This window comes from Acipenser ruthenus, chromosome 25 (genome assembly GCF_902713425.1).
Source record: "Acipenser ruthenus chromosome 25, fAciRut3.2 maternal haplotype, whole genome shotgun sequence".
In the NCBI taxonomy this organism is placed as follows: Eukaryota; Metazoa; Chordata; class Actinopteri; order Acipenseriformes; family Acipenseridae; genus Acipenser; species Acipenser ruthenus.
Window position 1 is genome coordinate 19,205,918 of NC_081213.1, and position 24,665 is coordinate 19,230,582.

The following is a 24,665-nucleotide window of genomic DNA, read 5'->3' on the forward strand; positions in this document are numbered from 1 at the left end:
GTTGCAGCATACCGTACTGTCTTACACTGTTGCAGTTTCTTTTGATTTCTCTCCACAAGTGGGTGGTCATGAATTATAACTGGGATCATGCATCCAAACTCATTTCCATCTTTAGCGGCCACTTGCAGTCCCATGGTTGCATACTTGTCTAAATAAAAAGTTTCCTGACAACCATATTGTTGCCTCTTCCCACTCACTAGTATAACATTTTTGTAGTAGTAGCAATATAAGATTTGATTGGAAATGCAGCAAATCTCAAATAACAGATTGTCATTTGCATGTCTAGTTATACTTGACAACATGCAATGGTAGTACTGCACAGAAACCAATTACAATGCTTTTTTTCAAAATCTAACTCAAAGATTCGCTAGGCTCTTCTCTTTTGACATTGTTTTCTTTTTGGAAAGAAGATATGTGAGAAACACAACCCATAAAGGAATAAGTGGTAGATATATAGGCACATAAATGTTTTAGTTTTAATTAATATCCCCAACTTCATCATGAAGCCAAACCCAGTTAGGATTATCTGTATCCTGCCTATGAATTGAACCCAGGTCCCTGTACTGGAGGAGGTCACTGTAAACCTGCTGGGCTCAGCACCTAGTTTATTAACACCAGAACCACTGCGGTTATACTCCTACCTAAAACCGACGGCAGTCATTATGACGGCTACATTTTAAACAACATCAATATTAAAATGAAAGACAAACTGTTGGATGCAACTCAAAAGTTTGATTCAAGCACATCATATCAAACATCTGCACAGCCGAAACGCCATATTTAAATGAACAATTAAACATAAAAGGGTTTATTTTCTAACTTACCACATATAAAGCACTACTTAAAAAAATGAAAAACTATAATGAAATAAACATTTCAATAGAAACTAGTGTGTAAACAGGTATATGTACATACAAAACTATAAAAACAAAAGTCGTTTTTAATTTAAAACAACAGTAACGCAGGTTTTCTTTTGTGTGTGTGTCACTCGGTGCAGCACTGAATCCAAGTTGAGCTGTTGCAGCCTGCTGCTTTGCAGTTTTCTGATCTAAATATTTCTGTGGAAGCGCTGTGGCTAGCTTCAAGATGATCTCTCTTCTACTGATATTTTCCCCATGGCATTCCTTGTACAAAACAAAATAATTGATGGCTGCCAGGTCCATTACAGATAACAACAGGCTTGTATATAAAAATAAAATAAAATTTTATAGGTTACATTCAAAATAAAAACATGTATTGTAAAAGGCAGTCAAAATGACTGCTCTGGCGGTTCTAGGTAGAGAGGATTATAATTTTTTTTTTTTTTGTGATCCTGCCTTTCAAACGCCATCAGGGTATTTAATATTTAGGAAGATTCAAGAACGGACAACAGTGTGTCTTTCAGAGTAATTTAAATTTTAAATGTGAAAACCATCAAAATGACTACTGTGGCAGTTCTAGTGTTAAAGCACTCATCAAAACTACTCCAGCTCCTAAGGAGCACTGGGCCAGCAGCCAGAATCTATCCTGATCAATATTTGTTCTCGGCCTGCTGGTGTCTTGTGTTGTGCTCTCTGACATAAATTAAACACCCCATCGTTAGGCCTGTGAAAGTCACTGATTGTTTTGCCCCTAGAGACCCAAATACTAATATTAGTCTTGCTGCTTGTAAGGTAAAGTCATTTTCCCCTAACATGCCTCAGGGGATACATTTCCTTTTCATGTTGTGTATTACCTAGCAGGCAGAGAAGTCAGAAGAATTTCAAGCAAACCACAGGGATTTGAGTTCACTCCACATATCAAAATCATTTGAAATTACAACTTGCTGTGTCTCAGATTAGCAAATGGGCTGACCCAGATCTAGAAATTGCAAGCATGACTTCTCTGGCAGTGGAATCATGGGATTTGGGAGAATTCCTGGGCAGAACAGCAAGAGAAGATGTGGGCGAGGGTGTGTTTCTACTTGCTTTCTAGCAAAAGCTACTTTCCTTACCTCTCATAATCCCAGCATTGACCCTGTATCTTCTCGTGCAATTGTTCGCTTATTTCCTTTCATTTACTTTGTACTAAATGATTGATATTTTAACACGGCTTCACATAAAGAGCAACCAATCATATTCTTTAGGTTCTATTTAGATAACCAATAACTTGCCTTCTTTAGTTTTACTCATTTCAGTTATAGATGAGGTTTTTAAAATGCAACATTTAAAACAAGCAAATGTTTGACCCATTTTATACTCGCATTCATCAATACAGTAGCATATGCTGATGAAGGAATGACAAGAGCAGTATACCTCTCCCACTGGCCTCAATCTAACAACTAAAATGCATGGTAAGTATTATTTCCATCAGCAAACATTGCACTTTTATCACTCTCAAATATAACTTAGAAAGGTAACTTTGCACAAAATGACAACACATACAGTTTGACAGGCTTCTGATGCAATTGGAAGCCAACCAGAGGGATGTCATTCTCTCTGTTCAGGGTAAGCACACATACAGTGTCTGCGGTGAGAGAACGTAGTTCCAGCCTCTGAAACAAATTCAACATAAAACCTTTTTGTTAAATATTGGACTTTTCTCCAGTCAAGATGAAACACTGGACTTAGCATGCCTGTCTCATTCTGCTAATGAAGCAAACATATGTCCCTGGCCCAGGAGTGTGGAGGTGCCAGGTGTCTTGCAGTGAAGATTAAACAAAGGCAACTGCATTTCTAAAACTCAGCCAAACGCATGCAATTAAAAAAAATGTATCTTAGTTAATCTACATTATTATTATTATTATTATTATTATTATTATTATTATTATTATTATCCAGAAAACAACCCAACATAAAAACCCTGTTTTCTAATTTCTGGATTCTCTTTAAAGTTTAATATTTATTTACAATCCAGTCTTAAATTGTTTTGAACCAACTGGTAAATCACAATGGAGTCACCTTACTCCATTTACAATTATCAGTTTCCTTTACAGTTTACTTTACTCATAAACTGATGTTTTTCACTGCCATATAAATAATAATTATTTTTTTTAAATTATACTTTATTAATAACTTGAAACTGCCTAAAAAAAACCAAACATTCACTGAGTAACGGTTATGTCCTTGAAACTAAATGCGGTTATTGAAATAAAAACAAAGCTACAGTGTTAACAGGTCGGTAGCTATCCAATAGCACTGGTTATAGTAATATCATACTTGGCTTGATTCATTGGTTTGCAGTGATGCTGAATTTCTAGTACCCTACCGAAACTAACAGGTTTCTTTTGTTGTTGTATTGTTGTCTGTAGCAGAAAAACTGCTAATGTATTTTGAGAAGTGAAAGCATGTTTAGCATGCAGGTGGTACAGCAGACTAGATGCACTCTGTGATACTGGAACTCACTTTGACAGTAGATACATAACCCTCTTTATATCCAATGAACCGTCAGAAAGTAAAAAAATAAATAAACATCCCATTCACAAGTCCTTCCGTTTGAGTACTTTGCTACATAATGCGGTTCTGTGACACTAAAATGGTGCTGCAGGAAATGAATTACGGTATGCTAAGAGGGACAAAACAGCAGTGCGTTAAAAAAAATTAATCTCCCAAAAAATGAACGCGTTAATCGCAGAAGTTAACTGCGATTTAACTGACAGCCATTATATATTATTTTGGCATAAAGCATCAACACTGGCACCCCAATTAATCAAGTTATTTAGCACTGTGAATTGAGATGTCCCAGACTGTATTTATATCTTGGTTTTGATTTAATTACATTAAAGACATAGAGTCTAATTTGACAAACAAATAAATATTACTCACTTTGCTTTAAGCATTACAATGCTGTCATATTTATATTTGTTTACAATCCCAACTACAAAAATCTTGGGAACCGATTGGTCTGGGAGACTTCATCTGAGGAAGGAGCTTCAAGAAATGCTCACAACAAGCTATTCCATTAGGCTGGTCATGTTGCTGAAGATATCACACCATTGCCCTCACAGCAAGGTACTGAAAGCCTTAAGCGAGGGTCTAGATTGATTTATTATATAGCGGCAAAAACTAAAAGTGCTTACAATCAAAGTGAGAGAGGAGGAGAGAGGAAAAGTACAATAAGAATGATTGATCCGATGCAAAAGTTCCCAAAAAATGAATTGAACTTTCCCTGTAGAAGCAGCTACAATAGAAAATGTCCTCAGTGCAATCACCCCTGATTCATGCCAGCTGTTATCGAGTTATCAGACGAAGAAACCGGTCAATTTGGATGGCAAAGGCTACTTTTCTGAGGGGTGACTAACTATAAGAGAATGGACCATTTCAGTTGTAGTTGCATGCATTTTTTTTGTTGAAAATATAGTTTTGCAAAACAGGTACCCTGAATGCAGTCCGGAGCTGTCCTTGGTGCTGCTTCTCAATGCAGTCTGAAGTTATGATTGCTGCTTGATTTACAGTGAACATGCCAAGACCGTAACTCAAATGATACTGTGTCATGGTTTCTATTGCATTTTCCCCTTTCCAAAAAGTCATGTGATTAATTATATTTCCATGTTTAAACATTACTCTTTCATTCTCACTTTTAACCACTTTGTTTTTGCATTTGACCTTAAACTCTTTTGTTATTATTAATTCTCATTAATTAGTCATTTAGCAGACACTTTTATTCAAAGTGACTTACAGAGGCTAGGGGGTTAACTGTGCATCAACAACTGCTGCTGCAGTCACTTACAATAGGACCTTGTTTTTACATCTCATCCAAAGGAAAAATGATGCTGTTGAAGTAAATATGAAATATACAGTACTCGGTATACTCTCTAGTGCACCGCGGTACATCCTTTTTAAAATTTCACATACAAATATGCTCCAAGTAAATTATTCAAGCTTGTTGCTGCTGTATGGATTGATGATGAGAACATTGCTGAAAGTTGTATTCATTCTACAAGCTCAGTATAAAAAAAACCCACTGCATTTAACATACAGAACATGTGTGTATGAAAAAAGCTATTTCACACAGGAAAGGGTTGGAAGTCATCATAATTGTGTTTTGTTGGAGGGCTGAGGGTAGTTGTGCTGAGCTCTGAACCTCTTTAACTTGGAAGCATGTGATTTCTTAATGAAAGTTGGCATGGAAGAGGGAGCAGTTTGAGTCAGTATAACATGCTAATGCAGTGCCAGAATCTGTGGTCTGGGGTGTGCCTGACCTCAGTTTAGAATAAAGTAAGTGTAGCTGTAAAACGAAAGATGAATTAAACTTAACAGTTTTAAATTACACTGATAAAACAAACTAAAAAAAAACCTTTCTACATTGAGCTATTTGTGTGTAGGTTCTGGCTGGTGACTGAGCTGGGTTGTATCTTAAGAATTGCTAACCCAAGTTGAATAACTTTGAATTTGGTAAATGCTGTGAATGTAAACCACAAACTGTTCCCTACTAAGACCTGTACTAATGAAGATAATAATTTAGGAATGTGTTTCCCCCCACTGAGAGATGAAACTTGCTAAGGAGGTTTTTCAGTATTGAGAGTTAAATTAATCTTGCAGTACATGGAGGTCCCTGTGTCTCCCTCCTCCACTTGAGCGAGCTCAGCCACTCGAGTCAAACCAAGGTCCCTCAGTATTTCCAATTAACGGTGCTGTGCAGACCTGGCTAGGGCCTGATGATAACACTGACCAGTTGCTGCAGCCTGCATATGGCTGTCTTGGTGACAGCTCACTGATTGGAACCTGAGGAATGCAGCCTAAACCTGTTACTGGCTTCCTTTTCAGTAGGCTTCATTGAGCACGGTAGTGTTGCGGCTAGGAGTTGTATACATTTGGAAATGCACCCTGATGTTTCACATTAAGAGATAACCAATTTTTAATGTTGGATCTGTCTATTCATACAGATGTATAATAAAATCCCCAGCCTGTTGCGTTTTTAGTAGAAGGCTTTGTGTTTTTGTTAATAAACCAGCTGGCATTCAGACAAAGCCCACGTATGTAGTGCTGTTTGAAGCTTTGTTGTTATTGAGATGGTTACTGAAGAAAAACACTGAAATTATTATTGATTTTTTTTCAGCACCCAGCCATGCTACTGCTTGCAGATCAAAAGCAGTTATTGGGAGACATTAGCTGTAGTAGGAGCATAGCGTTGGATTTTTTCGCAGTATATAATACCTGTTGACCAACATGTAGCGTTGCTATGATCTGTAGTGTTAGGATTAGGCAAAGGATTATAATGGAATGCTAGAATTGGCCTATTTTGATTTATTGATACTTTCTTGAAAAGTCATACCTAAAATATTCTGAATGTACTAGAAAGTATGTTCCAAAAAATAAAAAATGTAAAAAGCCAACATAGTTCTCCGTTTTGCTGAACAATTCTAATAAAGTTACATATATAGGTCATAATAAATAATAATTCTGCATGTGACTGGGGAAGTGTTGCCAGCACAACCCTGCTGTGATACAGAAGCTACTTTATTTCTGGTTCATTTATCTTCAGAGGTTATATTTTCATGGTTTATCAGGGGAGAGCCACCAGTAATCTTCTGAGAGATTCCCCTATTGAACTAGCTCTGTGGTGATTTGCTTGCAGACAAAAGGGCAGCGGTACCGGCGTTGATATATTTCAGCATTCAAAGTAATCTGTAATCTGATTACCATTTTTAAATTGCTTTGAACTTCACATTTCTTTTCAACTTCAGTCTGTGGTGCTGGGTTCTATTTCACTTTTATAATTGCTAGCAGTGAAGTTGCGTATGTCCTGTCCTCATTTCAGTGGCTTAAAAAACAACATCTTTAAATAAAGATGGGTTTAAATTGCAGCTGTACAGTGCTGCAGATTCAGACTGACCCCTGCAGGTAAGATAACTCATTAACTTCTCATGCAAACATGTCTCACTTGTACAGAGGTAAGATGCTTGCTCATTGAGTGTGTGGTTGCTGCTTGCTGACTTCACTATTATATATTTTTCATTAGTTCCATTCGTAGACTCTTTTCACTGTATTATCCCTTTTCACACTGTTTTGTTTCTAAACACTTTCAAAGGTTAAGCATGTTTCAGAATAAAACATAAACAAACCCCTCTCTAGAACAGTTCATCCACTGCAGTCTCGATTAAATAATTCAAAACAAGCTATTAAAAACAGCCCTTAAAGTTTTACTAACAGGATATAGTTGTCATTGATAAACAGAAAACCTCAGCTAAATCAAATGCCATGTCCTAATTCTAGTGCAGTCCTGCTTATTCCCTGCAGTCAAACGTTACAGCTAGGTGGAAGGAAAGACCCTTAAATATGAACTGATTGGCGCTTTTGGTCACACAGTAGCTTCCAATTTCAGATTTTAAAAAGTTTTCATGACCCCTAGTGCCCAGCTCTTCCCATACGCCCACGCTGCTGAGCTACCAGTGCAGAAGCACAGAACTTTGCCATGTTGCTTTAGCATCTGTTCAGGCTCTCATTTAGGATGTCGCCTGCTGTGTATCCTCATTTTTCAGGGAAGCTCTCTAAGCCACAGTCATCCTTGTAACAAACATTGTTTTTAATAGAGATTTGCAAATGACATTATGTTTATTCACAGTACATTCACTTATGGTGGGATTTTTTCAATAGCACACATTGCCAGTGTGGTTTCTTTGACTAGAGTTTTCACTTAGACACACGATAACAAATGCTATTGTAATTCTGGTTCTTGAAGGTAAAGTCATTTCTAAACTGTACCACAGACCTTGCTGCCCAAGCATTGCATGGCTCAAGGCTCATGCCACATTGTATTGCTCTGCTTGGCATTGTTCATGCAACTGTTTCCTGAAACAAGGGCTGCCTCTGGCTGCTGCCTTCCTAATTGATCTCTGGATCGAGGAAGACAACCCCCCAAAAAATATGAATCTATCTGGAACTGCAAGCTGCCAGACTCAATCTCTGGCCACTTTTATCACTGGTATGACACAATCTCCCCTCCACTGCATTGTCTAATCAAGCTCTGCCCCTGTCTGAAAGATCTACCGTGATCTGTGTGGCACATTTAATAATCAGTTTAATACCAGTAAAGTCCAGCATTAGTTAACAGTACCGGCCCAGCATCACCATCAGTTGTTCTGTCTATTTAAATAGGAGTATGTGCAAAAAATAAGACCAGAATGATTTACTATTTACTGTCGCAAACTGATCACGAACAGCACTCATTCAACAGTGCTTTCAATGTAGATGGTCTTGCTTTACAATAAAGAGATGTTCTTATGAATAAGGTTGCTGTTAAATTAGTGTGGACTAGTAAGCGGGTTACACAGAGGCTTCACAAAGAAATACAGCCTCCAATAGACAGTAAGCTCAGAAAGGCAGCAGGAGACATGTATACAGTTTGGTCTCTTGGCACTGCTATTGACCCTGGGTCTGTTTTGCCACTATGCCACTTTTTTATTTTGTAAAGGACTGCCTTTCATGATACAGAGGTGTCTTCCTTGAGAACTGTCATATACTGGAAAATCACTGTTGGAAAAGGCCACCTGCTCGAATGGTACCTTCAAAATCCTTTTGCCTCCAACATGGGGTTAGGTCAGCTTTGTAAAGGGCATGCTCAAAGGCTGACTGTACTTCAGAGTTTTCAGTCAACTCCTGAGATGAAAGGCGTGTATACCTATCAGAGGGGATTTTCTGTCACAGTCTGAAGTCATACCTCCCTTGATTCTAATCTCATTAGATCTCTGTAGCAAAGCTAGATCAAGCTTCATCAGGAGGCTTGAGGAAAGATATGTTAGGGTTAGTGACTCAGAAACACTTTTGTTTTCTACAAGACAACAGACACATTCTTTTTTAGAGATATCCCCAAAAAAAGACAAGAAGCAGATGTGTAATTTATATCCATTATCCTGTTTGGTATTCTTAAATAGCAGAGTTGCTTGTTGTTGCAATGTGCGTCTCATTGGGATGTCAGACACTTTCAATATCTTAAATGGCTTGATAAATGAGTTCCCCTACAGTGGACTCTATCCTGACTGAGAGACCTATCTATCCCTCTAGGGATTCACTGATAATTACTTTGATCGTTCTGCCTGTGTACTCAGTGTGCGTCACCCAATCCAAGACATGGATTTAGAGCAGAAATAGCAGTGTTTGTCCCTCTTTTTACTACCTGGTTTTTCGCCCACAGATAGCACCGGAAAGAGTTGCAGCAATAAAGGTCAGTGACCCTGTTAACATTTCTCTACTGTACCTACAATTTAGGGGAGACCCATTTAAACTAGGTTGTATTAATGACAGGTGAAATTGGCAGCCACCAGCATGTATTCATCACCAGTATAGAAAGGACTTAAGTGGTTAGCATCATCTCTATTAAATGTGTCTCTTTACTCACAACTGTATATTTTAACGAAGTTCCCAAAAATCTAATTACCATTACTGTTCTATAACAATGTAGCATCCAGGGGAAGCTTGTATTGCTGTATCCTCATTCCCGATCATCATGCCTAAATTTAAAAAATATAGTGCAATAAAAATGGACCCACATGCAGTTTAAACCATTTTGCTTAGGCAGGGAGCGAAATTACAGGCATTATTAACAAATTGCAGTGTCTAGTGTGAAAACGCAACACCAAATAATAAATTAACATCCAAAGTAGCACTATAGCATTAAAATGTTCAAAACAAAAAAATGGTGCTTGAGTTATAAGCTCTTGCAGTGTCTAAAAAAATAAAAAAAACATTAAAAAAAATGTAAAATATGGATTGTAGCATAAAAGGAAAACGTAATCAATCAGACTGCGGAGTCCGTATAATCTGATCTGAAACCGCTAAACTCCATGTCTTTGTTATCTCAACCGAAGATAACCCTAACCCTGAATCATTCAATGCACAGAGAAACTACTTCTAGGCAGTTTTTTCTGTTCAGGGGAGCCGTGATCTTTCCCCTCAGGAATTATTTGCGCATGGTTATTAAAAACCAGAAAATTAATGGTGAAAATGTGACTTTCAGCTAAAAGTTGGGGAGAGGTGATTATTCAAACCATAGTATTAGAATGAAACTACCAGTTCTTGCCGTGTATGTTGGGTATCTTATTTATGAGAGGTCATCTTGTGCAGTTTGGGTGAGAGGACTGCAAAGTGAAGCAGAGCTTCTGAAACTGTGTTTTCTGTCACAGTAAGATACACCCTACACGCAATGTATTAACCTATTATAAATCACAATATGAATTCCCTGTGAAGGATGCCCTGTTCTTCTGCTGGGTATTCCTTTGGTATGTTCATGCAGACTTGTTCCTGAATACCAAGCTGGTCTTGCCACAAGCGAGATCCAGCTGAATTCCTCAATTCTCTAATGATTTGGCACCCCTCTCCCCATCAACACTGTGTCACTGTCGACAGCTTCCATGTCTCAGTGGTGTGTTGTGTTAAATTGATCTATAGTGTTTGCAATCTTTGTTCTGGTGTTGAGGAATAAAGCAGTTCATTCTCGATTTGCTTTCTTTATTATGTGTACTTGTGGCAATGTGCCCTGCCCTTGTGTGCGTTTCTGTGTTGTATGTTGCGTATGGTGTGTTAAATGTTGGTGTATAGTCATTGGTACACAGGATATAAACGGGTCTGTGTTTCACGTGGTATTTAAATTGTATAATTATATTTAGGCACGGGATTGCACATCACTTCACGTGCATTTAAAGTATGTAATAATATGTGAGCACGGGGTTGCACGTAATTAATTCACGTGCTGGGATTCAAGTGAATAATTAATTAGTAATTGAATCCCAGCACAACAGTATATATAGATGCACGTTTTGCTCACTTGGGGTTGTTGGGTGTTCAGGGCGAAAGAACGGGAGAGAGAGGAGGTAAATAATAATAATAATAATAATAATAATAATAATAATAATAATAATAATAATAATAATAATAACAACAATAACAAGAATAATAATAAGTGTTTCTCACTGTGTTTGTTCGTCCCTGTTTGTTAGTGTCTGTCCGTTTTGTTTGTCTCTTTATTTTGGCTACCAGTGCCGTGCCCTGTGTTTTTGTATGTTTACAACCTTTTTATTTTCTGTCTGTTAATTATTAAATGCTGAGCGCGATCACACGCTCAGCTTCACCAAAACCCCAAGTCTCTGTTGTGTGTTACTTCCTGTTTCTGGTCTGACGTCACCCACTGCAGCCGTCTTTGTGACAGTACTGCAGTAGTGGTCATTTTTCGCCTGGCCCAACCACTTCTCCGTTGTCAGACTCCTCAATCTCCACTGTCCCACAGTGAACCCTGCTGGGAGACAGATAGAACTGATACTTGGCACTTTCTAATACAGTGTTAAAGACCTAACCAGGAGCCCCACTGTTTCTTGCTTGATATCACTGTCTATTTTAGGCTGGGTTTTTTAAACATATTGCATTCTCATCTAAACTAAGCCCACAGAGACAGTGCTAATGTATTCTCAGAGAATTGTTAGTAACCATGCTGGGCTTCATATGGTTTAATAAAAGTATCCATTCATTATAACAAAGGGGAAATGCTTAATTAAAGTTAGTTACTTTAATAAAATCATTTTTGCAGATTAGCTAAATGTGTTAGTGACTGTGACAGTGACTGGAATACTGAGTTCAAGTGGTATTGTCTTCTCATATAGTAAAAACCTATGTGATATAATTGTCTCAATGTTCAGTAAAGGGGTTGTCCAGTAAACAATGAACTGTTTGGCTACCAGGTTCATCTTTCTGTATCAGTGATTCAGATCCTCACATTTGGTAACCAACTGTATTCTTTGATTCTATCAGTCACGTTTGATTTTTGGTGCTGTCCAATAAAGAATAATTAATTCAGAAACCAGTAACAACACATACTATACTTCATATAAACCTACACTTCGACCACTTCCAATTGTTTCACGTACTGTGATATATTTTAATTCATGTTTACAAATCGTTCTGTCAGCGGTGTCACTCTCCTTAGCTAATACCACAGGTTTTAGTTCATAACATCCCATTTCAAAACTGCATTTACAGCACTACTGTACTTGAGGTTGTCTGACTGTCTATAAACAACTTAGTAATAATTAATACGCAATAGTTACACCTGGTGCTGTTCATTGATGTCCACGTACTAGTACATTGCTAGATTAATTGGTACCATGATGCACTGTTTTTTTTTGTTTTTTTTTAACTAGTGTTTTGTACTTGTAAAGGCAGGCTTGAGGCCTGCGCACTGGGTATTTTGGGGAAGCTCTCATTGTCCCTGCCCTTGTGCTAGCCCAGCTGCAGGGATAAATAGAGAACTTCTGTCCCTAGTGCTGCCAATCTGGCAACTTCAGCCAGATATATGTTAGTACATAATTAGCAATTATCTCTGTTCAAGTGACATTTTTTAAAAAGTTATAGTTAAATCAATGAAATAACAGTGACATGTATTTCTTACTGGTAAAATAACAGTGTCTTACAATGGCGTCCAGTGGGCAAGTTTCTGTGTACTGGATTTAAATGTTCCCCTAAAGTAAGACTGATATAAATAAAGTAAAGCAATGAGACAGACTATTGTGCACTGCAGCAATGTCATTTAATCCCCCCACTGCTTTCTATTCTGATCATAATCCCTGTGGTCAAAATGAATCTGTGCAGAACTGTAAATATCCCCACAAATTACCGCTACGATTTAAGATGCAGAATGGAAGTATATTTTGGATAAGAGGTTTGAAATTAAGACAACAAGAATATAATGCCCTTTGGGGAATTAGCCTACCACAAGCTTTGATGATCAGCCATTTGTGTGGGAGAATATTTTAAATGATGTATAAAATTGCTCATATTACTTGAGTTCTATCATAACATTACTAATGGGCTTTTGATTTGATCTGTTTTGAAGGGTCAGCGAGCTGCATGTTCTCGTACATTTGTGCCTTCAGCCGGCGAGTCTTGAGATCTCTTTAATCTCATTGTGCGATGAATGTCTTTTTCTTTCATTGGGCCTGTCTGTGGCTTTTCTTTTATTACCTTAACCATTTGTTTTTTTATGATGTGGTTCTCAATATGCAAACCTGCTGGCTGTTTCATGGTTGTAACTTGCTTGGGATATCCATTGTAACAGCTGATTTTTATTTTTTAGAACATTTCGATTATACATAGATACACGCTACTGCTTTTGTTACAGTGTGCAAATGTGAATTCCTATAAAACCAATATAACATGGAATTAATATCGCCAATTATATTCTATGATTGCAGACAATGCCAAATACTGGGTCTTAGGTTTCAGTAGCTATCCTGGTGCATCAGCAGTCTCAGTCATGACTACAAATCCATTGGTTTAAAATTGAATATCTTATTGCCAGTAAAATGAAATTGGCAAGATAAATCTGTCCTTGCATTTCACAGGCAGGAAATGGGCATTGCATGGCTTGAGTCATAAAAAAAGTGATTTCGTTGCCTGATGAAATGTGTGAGATTGCTATGTTTTCTATCAGGGTTCAAAGCAAGGTTTGTTTTTGGTAAAAACATGTAATTCAAGCTAGATGCTTCTCTATGGGCTGCTATTTCAACACACCATCAAGCCATGGGGTAATTAAATGATAGGGCAATTTGTCTCTTTGAAAGTCAGAGGAAACCTGCAACCCAACTGCTATGCACATTATAGACACAAATAAGCCTTTGATAATTACTGGAACAACAACTGATTATTCAGATCCTCTTGCAAGAAAGCAAGTGCAAATGTGAGTCATAGCACAGAATAAACCAGAATGGCTTTAAACATCCTGGAGGTCAGTTGATGGCTGGTTTGAGATAAGGAAAAAAAACATCTTACTCAGCTTAGCGAGGGATACAATTTGCTACTATTTAGTTAAGGTCCGACAGTAAGAATCTAAATGATTGAATGCAGTGTGCAAAATCTTTCAGGATTTGAACATAAAAATTATACCATATTCACAAATCAATTACATCAGTACTAAGTTTGCAGCATCTTTAAGTAAAAGGATAAAACAAACTGCTAATCTTCCACAACCAGCAAAGATGCATGTAGCAGCTCGTAAATTAACCATTGGAGCAAATTCTTTTGTCAATAGGGCCCACAGCTACACTATGTAGCTCCTTTCAAGAGCCGCCTACAAAAAGACAAAGCACTACTAGAGTGGAGAGAACAGGAAATACTTACTGGAAGGAAGGGTTTGGCAGTAAAAAGACAATGAGGTGAGAATAAGTGACAAGAAGGAGGCAGTCATTGAGGGTAACTCAAACGCTGTTAATGTCAGCCATTTAGCTTCCAGTAAATGTAATTCCATTCAACTGAAAACTGTGAATCCATCAAAGAAGGCACAGCAAACAAATCCACTGTAGCCAAGTCTTCTTGTGAGGGCCTAATGGCATTTGAGTCCGTGGTTAACAGTACGTGCTAAATAATAAGAGAGGCTTCAGAGCTACATAATCTTAATTTGGACACAGTGGGGTCTATTTTAAATGATCTCATATTTTTTCTCTTCAGTGGTTTTAATAAAGAGGTAAACACCATGGGGTCTATATTAATTAACAATATAAGATTGTAATATTCCCAACTTAATTTGTCATCAGTCAATCAATATTTTTTTATATAGCTCCTTTCATGGTGAACCACCATCACAAAGCACTTTACAAGATAGTGAGGAACAATGCATAATACGTCAAATACAGTGAAATACAGGGCATAGTACATTAAATACAAACAGTAAAAAACAATGCAAATACATTTAATACAGGCATAATACATTAAATACAAGGCTAGGATGTGAATTCTAAACATTGTGGATGTGTTTGTCATACAGAATAAAACAAATAAGATGGAGTGAAAAACCTGAAATACCAATTTAGACAGCAGCTAATAACAGATATCAGGCTTAAAGAGCATTGAAAGCTAGAGAGAACAAGTGGGTTTTGAGAGTTGATTTGAAGCGAGTGACCGTGGGAGCTACAGCACTTAAGCTGGGAGAGAGTTATCTTTTGCTTGGGTATAACAAGCAAGCCAGAGTCAGAGTACCTCAGGTTGAGTGATGGACCTCAGCTTGCATCATGGACCTCAGGCCACTGTATTTAGTTGTATATAGTAATGTAGATATGTTTGGATCTTTTAAGTCCCCCCAGAGGGAAAACCCCAGATGGATTAATACTCATTTAAAGAACAAGGCCATATTTAGATCATTCAAATATACACCCATACCTAATACAAGTTTCCCATAGTAAAGCATAGGGATAGTATGGTAAAGCATAAGTATTGTAAAGCACACATTTAAAAGCATGGAAAACTATGGTAAATGCATTATATAATAGATAATGATTACATGGCAAATTTACTGTGGTAAACTTTTATAAGTGTGTCTTATTGCACTGTGATCACTAATGGATTGAGGGCCATGCCCTGTTTTAATACACTTCATTACTTCACTATAATTATTATTAAATAGTATTGACAAAGCTGAACAACAGCCTGTGCATTTTCACATAACATGAAATTGGATGGTTGGATGCTAAATAACTTTTTATTTTTACTTATGCGTTTTCTTAAATAAGTATTCAAATCAAGGAGGCATTTTGTAAAGTTCATGTATGTTTGTTGCAGAATTGTAACACGGTTTAAAACTGCAGATTTAGTATAGTGTTGATGAATATGATACATGATGTGAGCCAGGGGTGCTTTGGGTTTGTAGCATGGAGGTCACATCAAGGTCAAGTGAAAAATACATCTTCAGACTCCTTGTCTGCGAGCAGACCCGTATTGGATCGCTTTGACAAATGACTTCAACGCATTTTGTTTCTGATATGCCCTGAACTAGTCATTTCTTAGGGACTGACAACTGCACATCCTATTTTACTGACCACCCTAACTGTAAATTATTTTAGAAACTGTACAACTTGCTGTGGCTTGGAGCTGTGACCTGCACAAAGCCCCATCACACCTGTACTGGAAACACAACACTGGTTACTAGTTACTGCATATCTAAATTCACTTTTAATACAGTACCTTCGGTATTAGGATTACTAAATACAGAAACAAAAAATATTTTACCCCACTCATACTCTTTGCTTACTAAATTACTACTACTAAATTGTTATTTTTATCATTATTGTTGTTTTTTTCAGAAAATTGATCAGCGTTTATGTAGGGGAGGTGCTTGGATGTGTGTCTTGTTTGTTGAAGCATCAGACTAATATTGCCTTATTACAATCTATGTTCATTGTTTACAGGAGCAGGGGAGCTAGTAAATTGAACTTGGCGGTAATAACTTGGTGAATCCCATGAGGAATTGTTCATTGTGTAGTCTTTTTTCTTTTTTTTTTTCCTTTTTTTTTATTATTTTCTCCCCAATTTGAAATGCCCAGTTATTTTTAGGCTCAGCTCACCGCTACCACCCCTGCGCTGACTCGGGAGGGGCGAAGATGAACACACGCTGTCCTCTGAAGCGTGTGCCGTCAGCCGCCCGCTTCTTTACACGCTGCAGACTCACCGTGCAGCCGCCTCAGAGCTACAGCGTCGGAGGACAACGCAGCTCTGGGCAGCTTACAGGCAGGCCCGCAGGCGCCCGGCCAGACTATAGGGGTCGCTGGTGCGCGGTGAGCCGAGGACACCCTGGCCGACCTAACCCTACCTCCCCCCGGACAACGCTCAGCCAATTGAGCGCCGCCCCCTGGGAGCTCCCGTCCACGGTCGGCTGTGGAATAGCCTGGACTCGAACCGGCGACGTCCAGGCTATAGAGCGCATCCTGCACTCTAGCGAGTGCTTTTACTGGATGCGCCACTCGGGAGCCCCCATTGTGTAGTCTTTTAATAGAAGGTGGGTGTAGACTGATTTGTAATGCTGGCTAATTTTTCTCCACATAGAAAAACAAGGTGGACCTTTTCTACAAGCTGCGCCACGTGATGAATGAACTCTTTGACCTGCGAAGACAGCTGCTCTCGGGTCACCTGACCCAGGACCAGATTCGAGACGTCAAGAGACACATCACTGTGCGCCTGGACTGGGGGAACGAGTGAGTATCTTTCCAAAAGTTGTATGCAACAGTTTTCAACCAAGTCCCATTAATGACTTTAAACTTGCTTCTGAGTACAGCGCTTTTTTCTCAGTATCTGTACAGTTGACAAAAACTAAACATGGTGGAATGATTTGCAAAACACTGAGGTAAATATTGGAAAGCAAATTGTAATGAAAATGTAAAGTGCCTGTAATAATGACTGCTAAGCATCTTTTTTTGACACGCAGTGTGTAAATGTAAACTGGACTCTCCTTATGCCAATATTATTTCATACACAGATGCTCTCCATTGAATAACCATATATTATCTGCAGCCTCTTAACTCCTTGTTTGTATTTCTGGGGATTGGCAGCTCTTGAGATCAAATCCACCCTAATTTGTCAACTGAACAGACATGGTACAATAATGTGAGCCTCCCCACATACCTTACAAAGAAATAGGTTAAATATCAAGGGACAATAGTTTGTGAAGACGTATCGATCGTGCTTATCTCCACCTGAAACCCTGCATTCATGTTGCATATCACAAAAAAAGTAAGTAGGTCATAGCTCTAGGTACAGTATTTAAGTCAATTACTTGTGGAAAAGATGCATAACATCTACAGCTCTGGAAAAAATTAAGAGGCCACTGCAAAATTATCAGTTTCTCTGGTTTTACTATTTATAGGTATGTGTTTGGGTACAATGAACATTTTTGTTTTATTCTATAAACTACTGACAACATTTCCCCCAAATTCCAAATAAAAATATTGTCATTTAGAGCATTTATTTGCAGAAAATGACAACTGGTCAAAATAACAAAAAATTTGCAGTGTTGTCAGACCTCGAATAATGCAAAGAAAATAAGTTCATATTCATTTTTAAACAACACAATACTAATGTTTTAACTTAGGAAGAGTTCAGAAATCAATATTTGGTGGAATAACCCTGATTTTCAAGCACAGCTTTCATGCATCTTGGCATGCTCTCCACCAGTCTTTCACACTGATGTTGGGTGACTTTATGCCACTCCTGGCGCAAAAATTCAAGCAGCTCGGCTTTGTTTGATGGCTTGTGACCATCCATCTTCCTCTTGATCACATTCCAGAGGTTTTCAATGGGGTTCAGGTCTGGAGATTGGGCTGGCCATGACAGGGTCTTGATCTGGCGGTCCTCCATCCACACCTTGATTGACCTGGCTGTGTGGCATGGAGCATTGTCCTGCTGGAAAAACCAATCCTCAGAGTTGGGGAACATTGTCAGAGCAGAAGGAAGTAAGTTTTCTTCCAGGACAACCTTGTACTTGGCTTGATTCATGCGTCCTTCACAAAGACAAATCTGCCCGATTCCAGCCTTGCTGAAGCACCCCCAGATGAGTCCAATTTTCAGCTTTGCCCAACACCTGGTCGTCTAATGGTTAGACGGAGACCTGGAGAGGTCTACAAGCCACAGTGTCTCGCACCCACTGTGAAATGTGGTGGAGGATCGGTGATGATCTGGGGGTGCTTCAGCAAGGCTGGAATCGGGCAGCTTTGGCATGAATCAAGCCAAGTACAAGGTTGTCCTGGAAGAAAACTTGCTTCCTTCTGCTCTGACCATGTTCCCCAACTCTGAGGATTGGTTTTTCCAGCAGGGCAATGCTCCATGCCACACAGCCAGGTCAATCAAGGTGTGGATGGAGGACCACCAGATCAAGACCCTGTCATGGCCAGCCCAATCTCCAGACCTGAACCCCATTGAAAACCTCTGGAATGTGATCAAGAGGGAGATGGATGGTCACAAGCCATCAAACAAAGCCGAGCTGCTTGAATTTTTGCGCCAGGAGTGGCATAAAGTCACCCAACATCAATGTGAAAGACTGGTGGAGAGCATGCCAAGATGCATGAAAGCTGTGCTTGAAAATCAGGGTTATTCCACCAAATATTGATTTCTGAACTCTTCCTAAGTTAAAACATTAGTATTGTGTTGTTTAAAAATGAATATGAACTTATTTTCTTTGCATTATTCGAGGTCTGACAACAATGCATCTTTTTTGTTATTTTGACCTGTTGTCATTTTCTGCAAATAAATGCTCTAAATGACAATATTTGTATTTGGAATTTGGGAGAAATGTTGTCAGTAGTTTATAGAATAAAACAAAAATGTTCATTTTACCCAAACACATACCTATAAATAGTAAAACCAGAGAAACTGATAATTTTGCAGTGGTCTCTTAATTTTTTCCAGAGCTGTATATGTGACACCTTTATCGGCTTTATTGTGTGTGCTGCTGCTATTCTGAACCATGTTTTTGTCAAGTAGAGATTTATTTTAGAAATCCAGTTCTTTTTTTTTCTGTCTTCAAGTACAGTTATGGTTTTGGACTATCATGCGATATATTGGAATTTTCAGGAATAGGCTAAGGGGACTTGAACCTTGAAACTTGAAGAGGGTAAATAAATAAATAAATAAATAAATGTCATGAGGTCTCAGAAATAATCCCAAATTGATGAAGATTGTTTCTTTGCCAGTTGTCGAGATGGTAGCCAGGCTGTGACCCATAGGAACTCACTTCAACTGCTGCTATATCCATTTCCCAGACCTGTGGGGAGCAGTAGCCGAAGCAAAAACATTTTCTCTGTGCTTCCCGTGGTTATATACCTTGGTGACGCTTGCCAAAATTATCACTGGATTTCAGTTAAAAGGGATCGTTTAGCCTTTGGGATAGGATGCACTGTGTTAGGTTTTCCGAACAACATAGACGCACAGACGTTAAATCTGCTTTATTGTGATTTCACAGTTTTAGTTCCTCTCGTGAGTCATCTTCAACACAGCTATAAAGTATTATAGATGAGGCTCTTGAAAAGCCTATTGCAGGCTGTTAGTCACTGTGTCAGATATAGCAGCTGTTTAAGATTATACTGTACTGGCGCTAGCGTCAACTATCTCGCACCTGTTTTTTGGTCACGGGCATAAGCACATGATAATCATAGGGAACACAAATGTTTTATTGAGTCAAGTCGTTAGTTGATAAATATGGAATCTGACAAAGTCAATATACAGTACTTGTTTTTGACATTGAGGTACCTCAAAGGTCAGTGTCACTCAAGCATTTGAAGGTCAATAGAAAAATGACTATGATGCCAACAACGTGCTTTCCACCACAAATTACTCCTAGATTCCACACATTGAAACTGATTTGCTTTAGAGGATTGGTATCTAAAATAAAATATTAACAAACCAATAATGCTTCTAAAGGAATACATTATATTCTCTCAATTTACATAACATTTCTGTTTAATTATCATTTATTACTTTTCATTTATACTGGCCTCACTTTAGGCTTTTTCAGGTGCTGTCCCAAAAATAACTATTATTATTATTATTATTATTATTATTATTATTATTATTATTATTATTATTATTATTATTATTATTATTATTATTATGCTAAATATCCATACATGCAGAAAATATGATTTAACGCACATATATTGGGAAAAATTTAAAAGATAAATGAAATCAGGGGGTACAAAGTATTTTTATCATGTGGTCAGGAGTTCATCAGCAAGGCCAATAAAGACAACGTTATACTCTTAAGGCCTTTAGCTACAGATTCTCTCCCAGCTCTCTCAAAGTATCTCAAGTCAACCCTTTCTTTTCACAAACAACCACATGGTTTGTTCATCTGTGGGATGCTTTGATAGCACAATCTTACTAGTCCACCAAGGTACCCACAAGGTTATTTTCCAAGCTGTCGACTCTCATTGGTGTGTTTTTTTTTGTAAAGCGGTCTGCGAGCAAAAAACAGGGTTAGTGAAGATGGAATGGCCGAAGGAGGAATCCTGTGGTAATTAAGCTGATTATTTCTGATGGGGTGGTGCTCTCCTCTGGCTCCTGCTCTCCATTAAAGTGTTCTCTTGCGACAGATGCTTTAATCAGTTGTTTCCTCACAAACAAGGAAGAGTAGACAACAAAGAGTGATCTTTGCATCTGGGGAAATAAGAGATTAAACACAGTGCTTTCCTTTATTAGTTAGAGTTATTAGTTATTGGTTTCCCTGTCAGAACTGGGCCTGTTTTATCAAAATGTGTATGAGATGTAGAACCCAGCTTAGCAGGGGCCAGGAGTGAATTGCTGCTTGATTTCTCTATTTTAGCATCGCTGGGTGATTAGAGAGAGTCCCTGGACTACATAATCAAGAATGTGTCATTGTTTTCCCTTGGAGAAGCATTGTTAAAACAATCTAACAAAAGGAGAAAGAACATTGTTTAGTGGGTCTGATGTCCCAATGGGTACTGCAGCACAGAATGCTGCAGTGCCTTCATTAGGTATGTGCAAAAAGAAACATCTGAAGTCTTCCCAAATATTGTATATGTTGCAAAGTCCTTAAAGAGATAGTCACTACCCAAAATCTACTATTTCAAAATTTGAACACGAGTATACAAGATTAATAATGAGAACTGTCCTTCTGAACCCAAATGCATTTCACGTGATTGCTACACCAGAACATTTTGCATGACTGATTTCAGGCTTCAAAATCCCACTGTTTTGTGTGAAGTGAATTGAGCTTGTGATGTGGACAGCTATCATAAATACTATTGTAGCTGGCAATAAAATAAACGTGTTGGGAAATATGCATCTTTGTAAACCTGTGTAAAGTGTTCTGGGGCTTAAAAACATACTACAGGTAGATACAATGCTGTCTCCAGTTTATCAAAGTTGTAACTCAAAGACAACCCTGTCATCTTCACTTGTCTACTAGTATCCTTCGTTACAATTAGTTTTACTGTACGGTGTCTCGCAGTCTTTAGACCCTCTAATATGACACCTGCTGGTGGGAGGTAGGACTGGAGAAACCATTGTCTTCATGTTGTTGCTTTTCTGTGATAGTTCACAGATACCCAGAAGGAGTCACACATAACCACAGCTTTCAGAATACTCGTGACTGATCCTTGCACTTTAAGATTCAATTTGTATGCAGAATGGGCTGGATTTGGGAATATGCCAGCAGTGTCCACTGGAAAACTTGTTTATGTAACCTAATATGTCTGTGAATGTTTTATACTGATGTATTCACAATACTGACATATTCATAATAGTTTTATCATGTATAAAGTTATTGGAAGTCACTTTTACTGACCCAAATCTTTGAGAGAAGTAGCTGGATCTGTGAGAACCACATATGGACAGCTTTTTTTACCTTTCCTTATTCACATCCTACTGCTCTCTGCAAAAAAAAAAAAAAAAAAAACAGGAGCCCTCTGGTACGCATTTCCTTAAAAATAAATAAAATAATAATTGGAAATGACACTATTTACTAAAAAGTGCAAGTGTTTTTTTTAAAAAAAAAAAAAAAAAAAAAAGGTTTGGGGTATTAAAATCTGTAACGGCATGTTTCGTTCCCCCACCATAATGAAGCTGTATAAACTTTATCAGACCAATCCAACAAGAAGTTCAGAAATGAAAAGTTCCACAAGCTTTCATAGAAGCAAAGAAATAAGAAAACTTATAGAAACAGAATATGAGCACATAAATACATTGGAGCTATGAGCCCCTGCAAGACAACTGCCTTCCCTGTCAAAGCTGACGTGCTTTAGTAAACATTGCCCAACGAAGCTCAGCCCTTTAAATCATTCTGTTCAGCTTCAAGGTCCTTATCTTAATAAGTACCAGGGTATTATCTATCCACAGCCTAGTGTGCATTCGAAAACACGTTGCTGAATAAAAGAGGTGTTTGTTGGTTTCTAGCCTTCAAAAATATAATTTTTTCCACATTGCAGCCTTTCTTTGAAGCTGGTTGTTGATGCCTAGCTAACAACAGAATTGTATTAGGTTAGCTAGATAAAGCGTTGCATTACAAGCTGGATTAAGATTTAGACACAGAAGCAATACAAACAGCAACACATAAATGCTGCTTAGGAGTCAGCTAAAGCAAGTTTTTGCAGTTTTCGCATTCTTTGATTGAGGAGCTGCTAATCAATTGCAACACTTTTAGGAGGATAAGTGACGTGATATAACATCTTTATTAAGGGTAGATTAGGTACCCTTGTTTATTAAGCACTTCAGTAATGACCTGAATCACTACCCCTGCATTTCCTTTCTTCAATTCTCCCCTGCAGAGATCGCCACAGACTAACCTGGTGTGGAATGTTCAGAAGTGGAAGTTGAGATTCCTAAACTGGATTCAAACTCAGGCCTTCAGAGCCACTTCTCCCACTCCACCATATTTCCTCCCATTAAAAGGGTCAAGGATTTGCTGTGTGCTAAAACAATTATACCTTGACCTTCTATTTGGGAGAATCATCAACATGATTGCATGCATGGCCTTTGTCTTCCATGGCCTCAAAGCTCATCGGGATCAAACTCCTGGGCTCTCAGCAGCCAGTCCTTAGGTGAACGGTTTGCTGTTGGGGTCAGTGGACACCTATTGACCTTCAGTTCACCTTAGCTGTTGTGGAATTGGAATAAAAACTAAGATTCTGTATGCTGTGTTAGCATTAAATAATAGCACACAGTTTTTTGATATTTAAAACAATCCTATATGGATATCTAAAATAAAATTGAAATGCAATCCAATGGTAGGTTGTAAAAATGTGATTAAACTCAAAGATAAACAATAACCATAATACCAGTGAAGCAAGTTTTTTTGCAGTGTATTGTATAAATGACCAAAGGATCTCATGTATTCGGCAGAAACAACCAGTATTTCACGGCATTGTCTTACAAAGGATACTGCACAGCATAGGGGGGCCACCTGAGAGCGTTTCCCCATCGCCCTGTGCTGACAATGCCTGCTCACTCGCTTGTACATTCAAGTCTGGTGTAAAGGGGGATTTTTCAGTGACACAAATCATTTTGACAAGCATGATATGTTTTTAAAACTATCTTTCTTAATACTGTAGTTTTTTCTTTTTTAAATTGGGTTATTGCTACCTGTAATGCTTTTTGTCTTGACATTGCAAATAAGGACATTGGGCAAAGGAGGTGTGAAATACTATATTATCAAGGGAAATAATAAGACTGACACCACACATCGTAATAAGATGCAAAATACAACAGTATTTTCAGACGTTGATGAAGACTTCCAAACGTTTTTTTTATTTTTTATTATGTATTGTTTTTACAATGGTGCTGCTATGTTTTGAATGGGGAGAAGGTTATTTAGTAGGGAACAAGAAAATTTGAAAGTCAAATGTGTGACTGAACAAAATGGTGCACACAATGTTTTGATATAACAAAAGCAACAATGCAACTGGCTGCTCCAGTCTGAGCTCTGCAGACAGGTGGAAGAAATATATTTTATGTCAACACGTGTTGGTATTGGTTGGGCTGCAGCCTTGACAGTTATTTTAAGATCATCACACACACTCTGGCCTAAATGTAATTATTTTTTTTCCCTGACAGGCACCTAGGCTTGGACCTGGTCCCCAGAAAAGAGTTTGAGATGGCAGATGCAGAACAGATCAGCGTCTCGGACCTCTACAAAATGGTAGGTGAAGGTGGAATGGGTGAGGAGAAAAGGAGAGGAGGGAGGTGTATAGGTTATAAATATGGCAATTAACAAATTGTTACACTCTTAAAATAAATCTTTACAAATCATTGATCAGAATATTTAGGATGAGTTGTCGTATTTTAATATCAGCTGAATCTACAGTCCATAAAGGAGCTCCCCAGAACTCAATATATAAGACAATCACTACTAACATAGTTTCTGATTACCTTTAAGAGCGGTTCAGAAAGCAGAACTCCTCATAGACTGCTTACTGCTTGTAAAAAGCAGCTTTGTTGACCTTTGTGCTG

The 24,665-nt window shown here is 38.2% G+C and overlaps 1 protein-coding gene across 19 annotated transcripts in view; it reads left to right on the plus strand.

Moving 5' to 3' along the window:
- The window catches only part of LOC117414003 (dedicator of cytokinesis protein 3-like), a 207,410-nt gene that overhangs the window by 112,467 nt on the left and 70,278 nt on the right, over window positions 1-24,665 (plus strand). For 13 of the 19 annotated variants that reach the window (XM_058999506.1, XM_058999507.1, XM_058999513.1 and 10 more), the window contains exons 6-8: window positions 9,091-9,120; window positions 16,755-16,903; window positions 24,270-24,354. In XM_058999506.1, the coding sequence (XP_058855489.1) occupies window positions 9,091-9,120; window positions 16,755-16,903; window positions 24,270-24,354 (264 nt within the window). The remainder of the gene's footprint in view (window positions 1-9,090; window positions 9,121-16,754; window positions 16,904-24,269; window positions 24,355-24,665) is intronic. The other 6 variants (XM_058999512.1, XM_058999516.1, XM_058999522.1 and 3 more) reach the window with 1 other exon arrangement.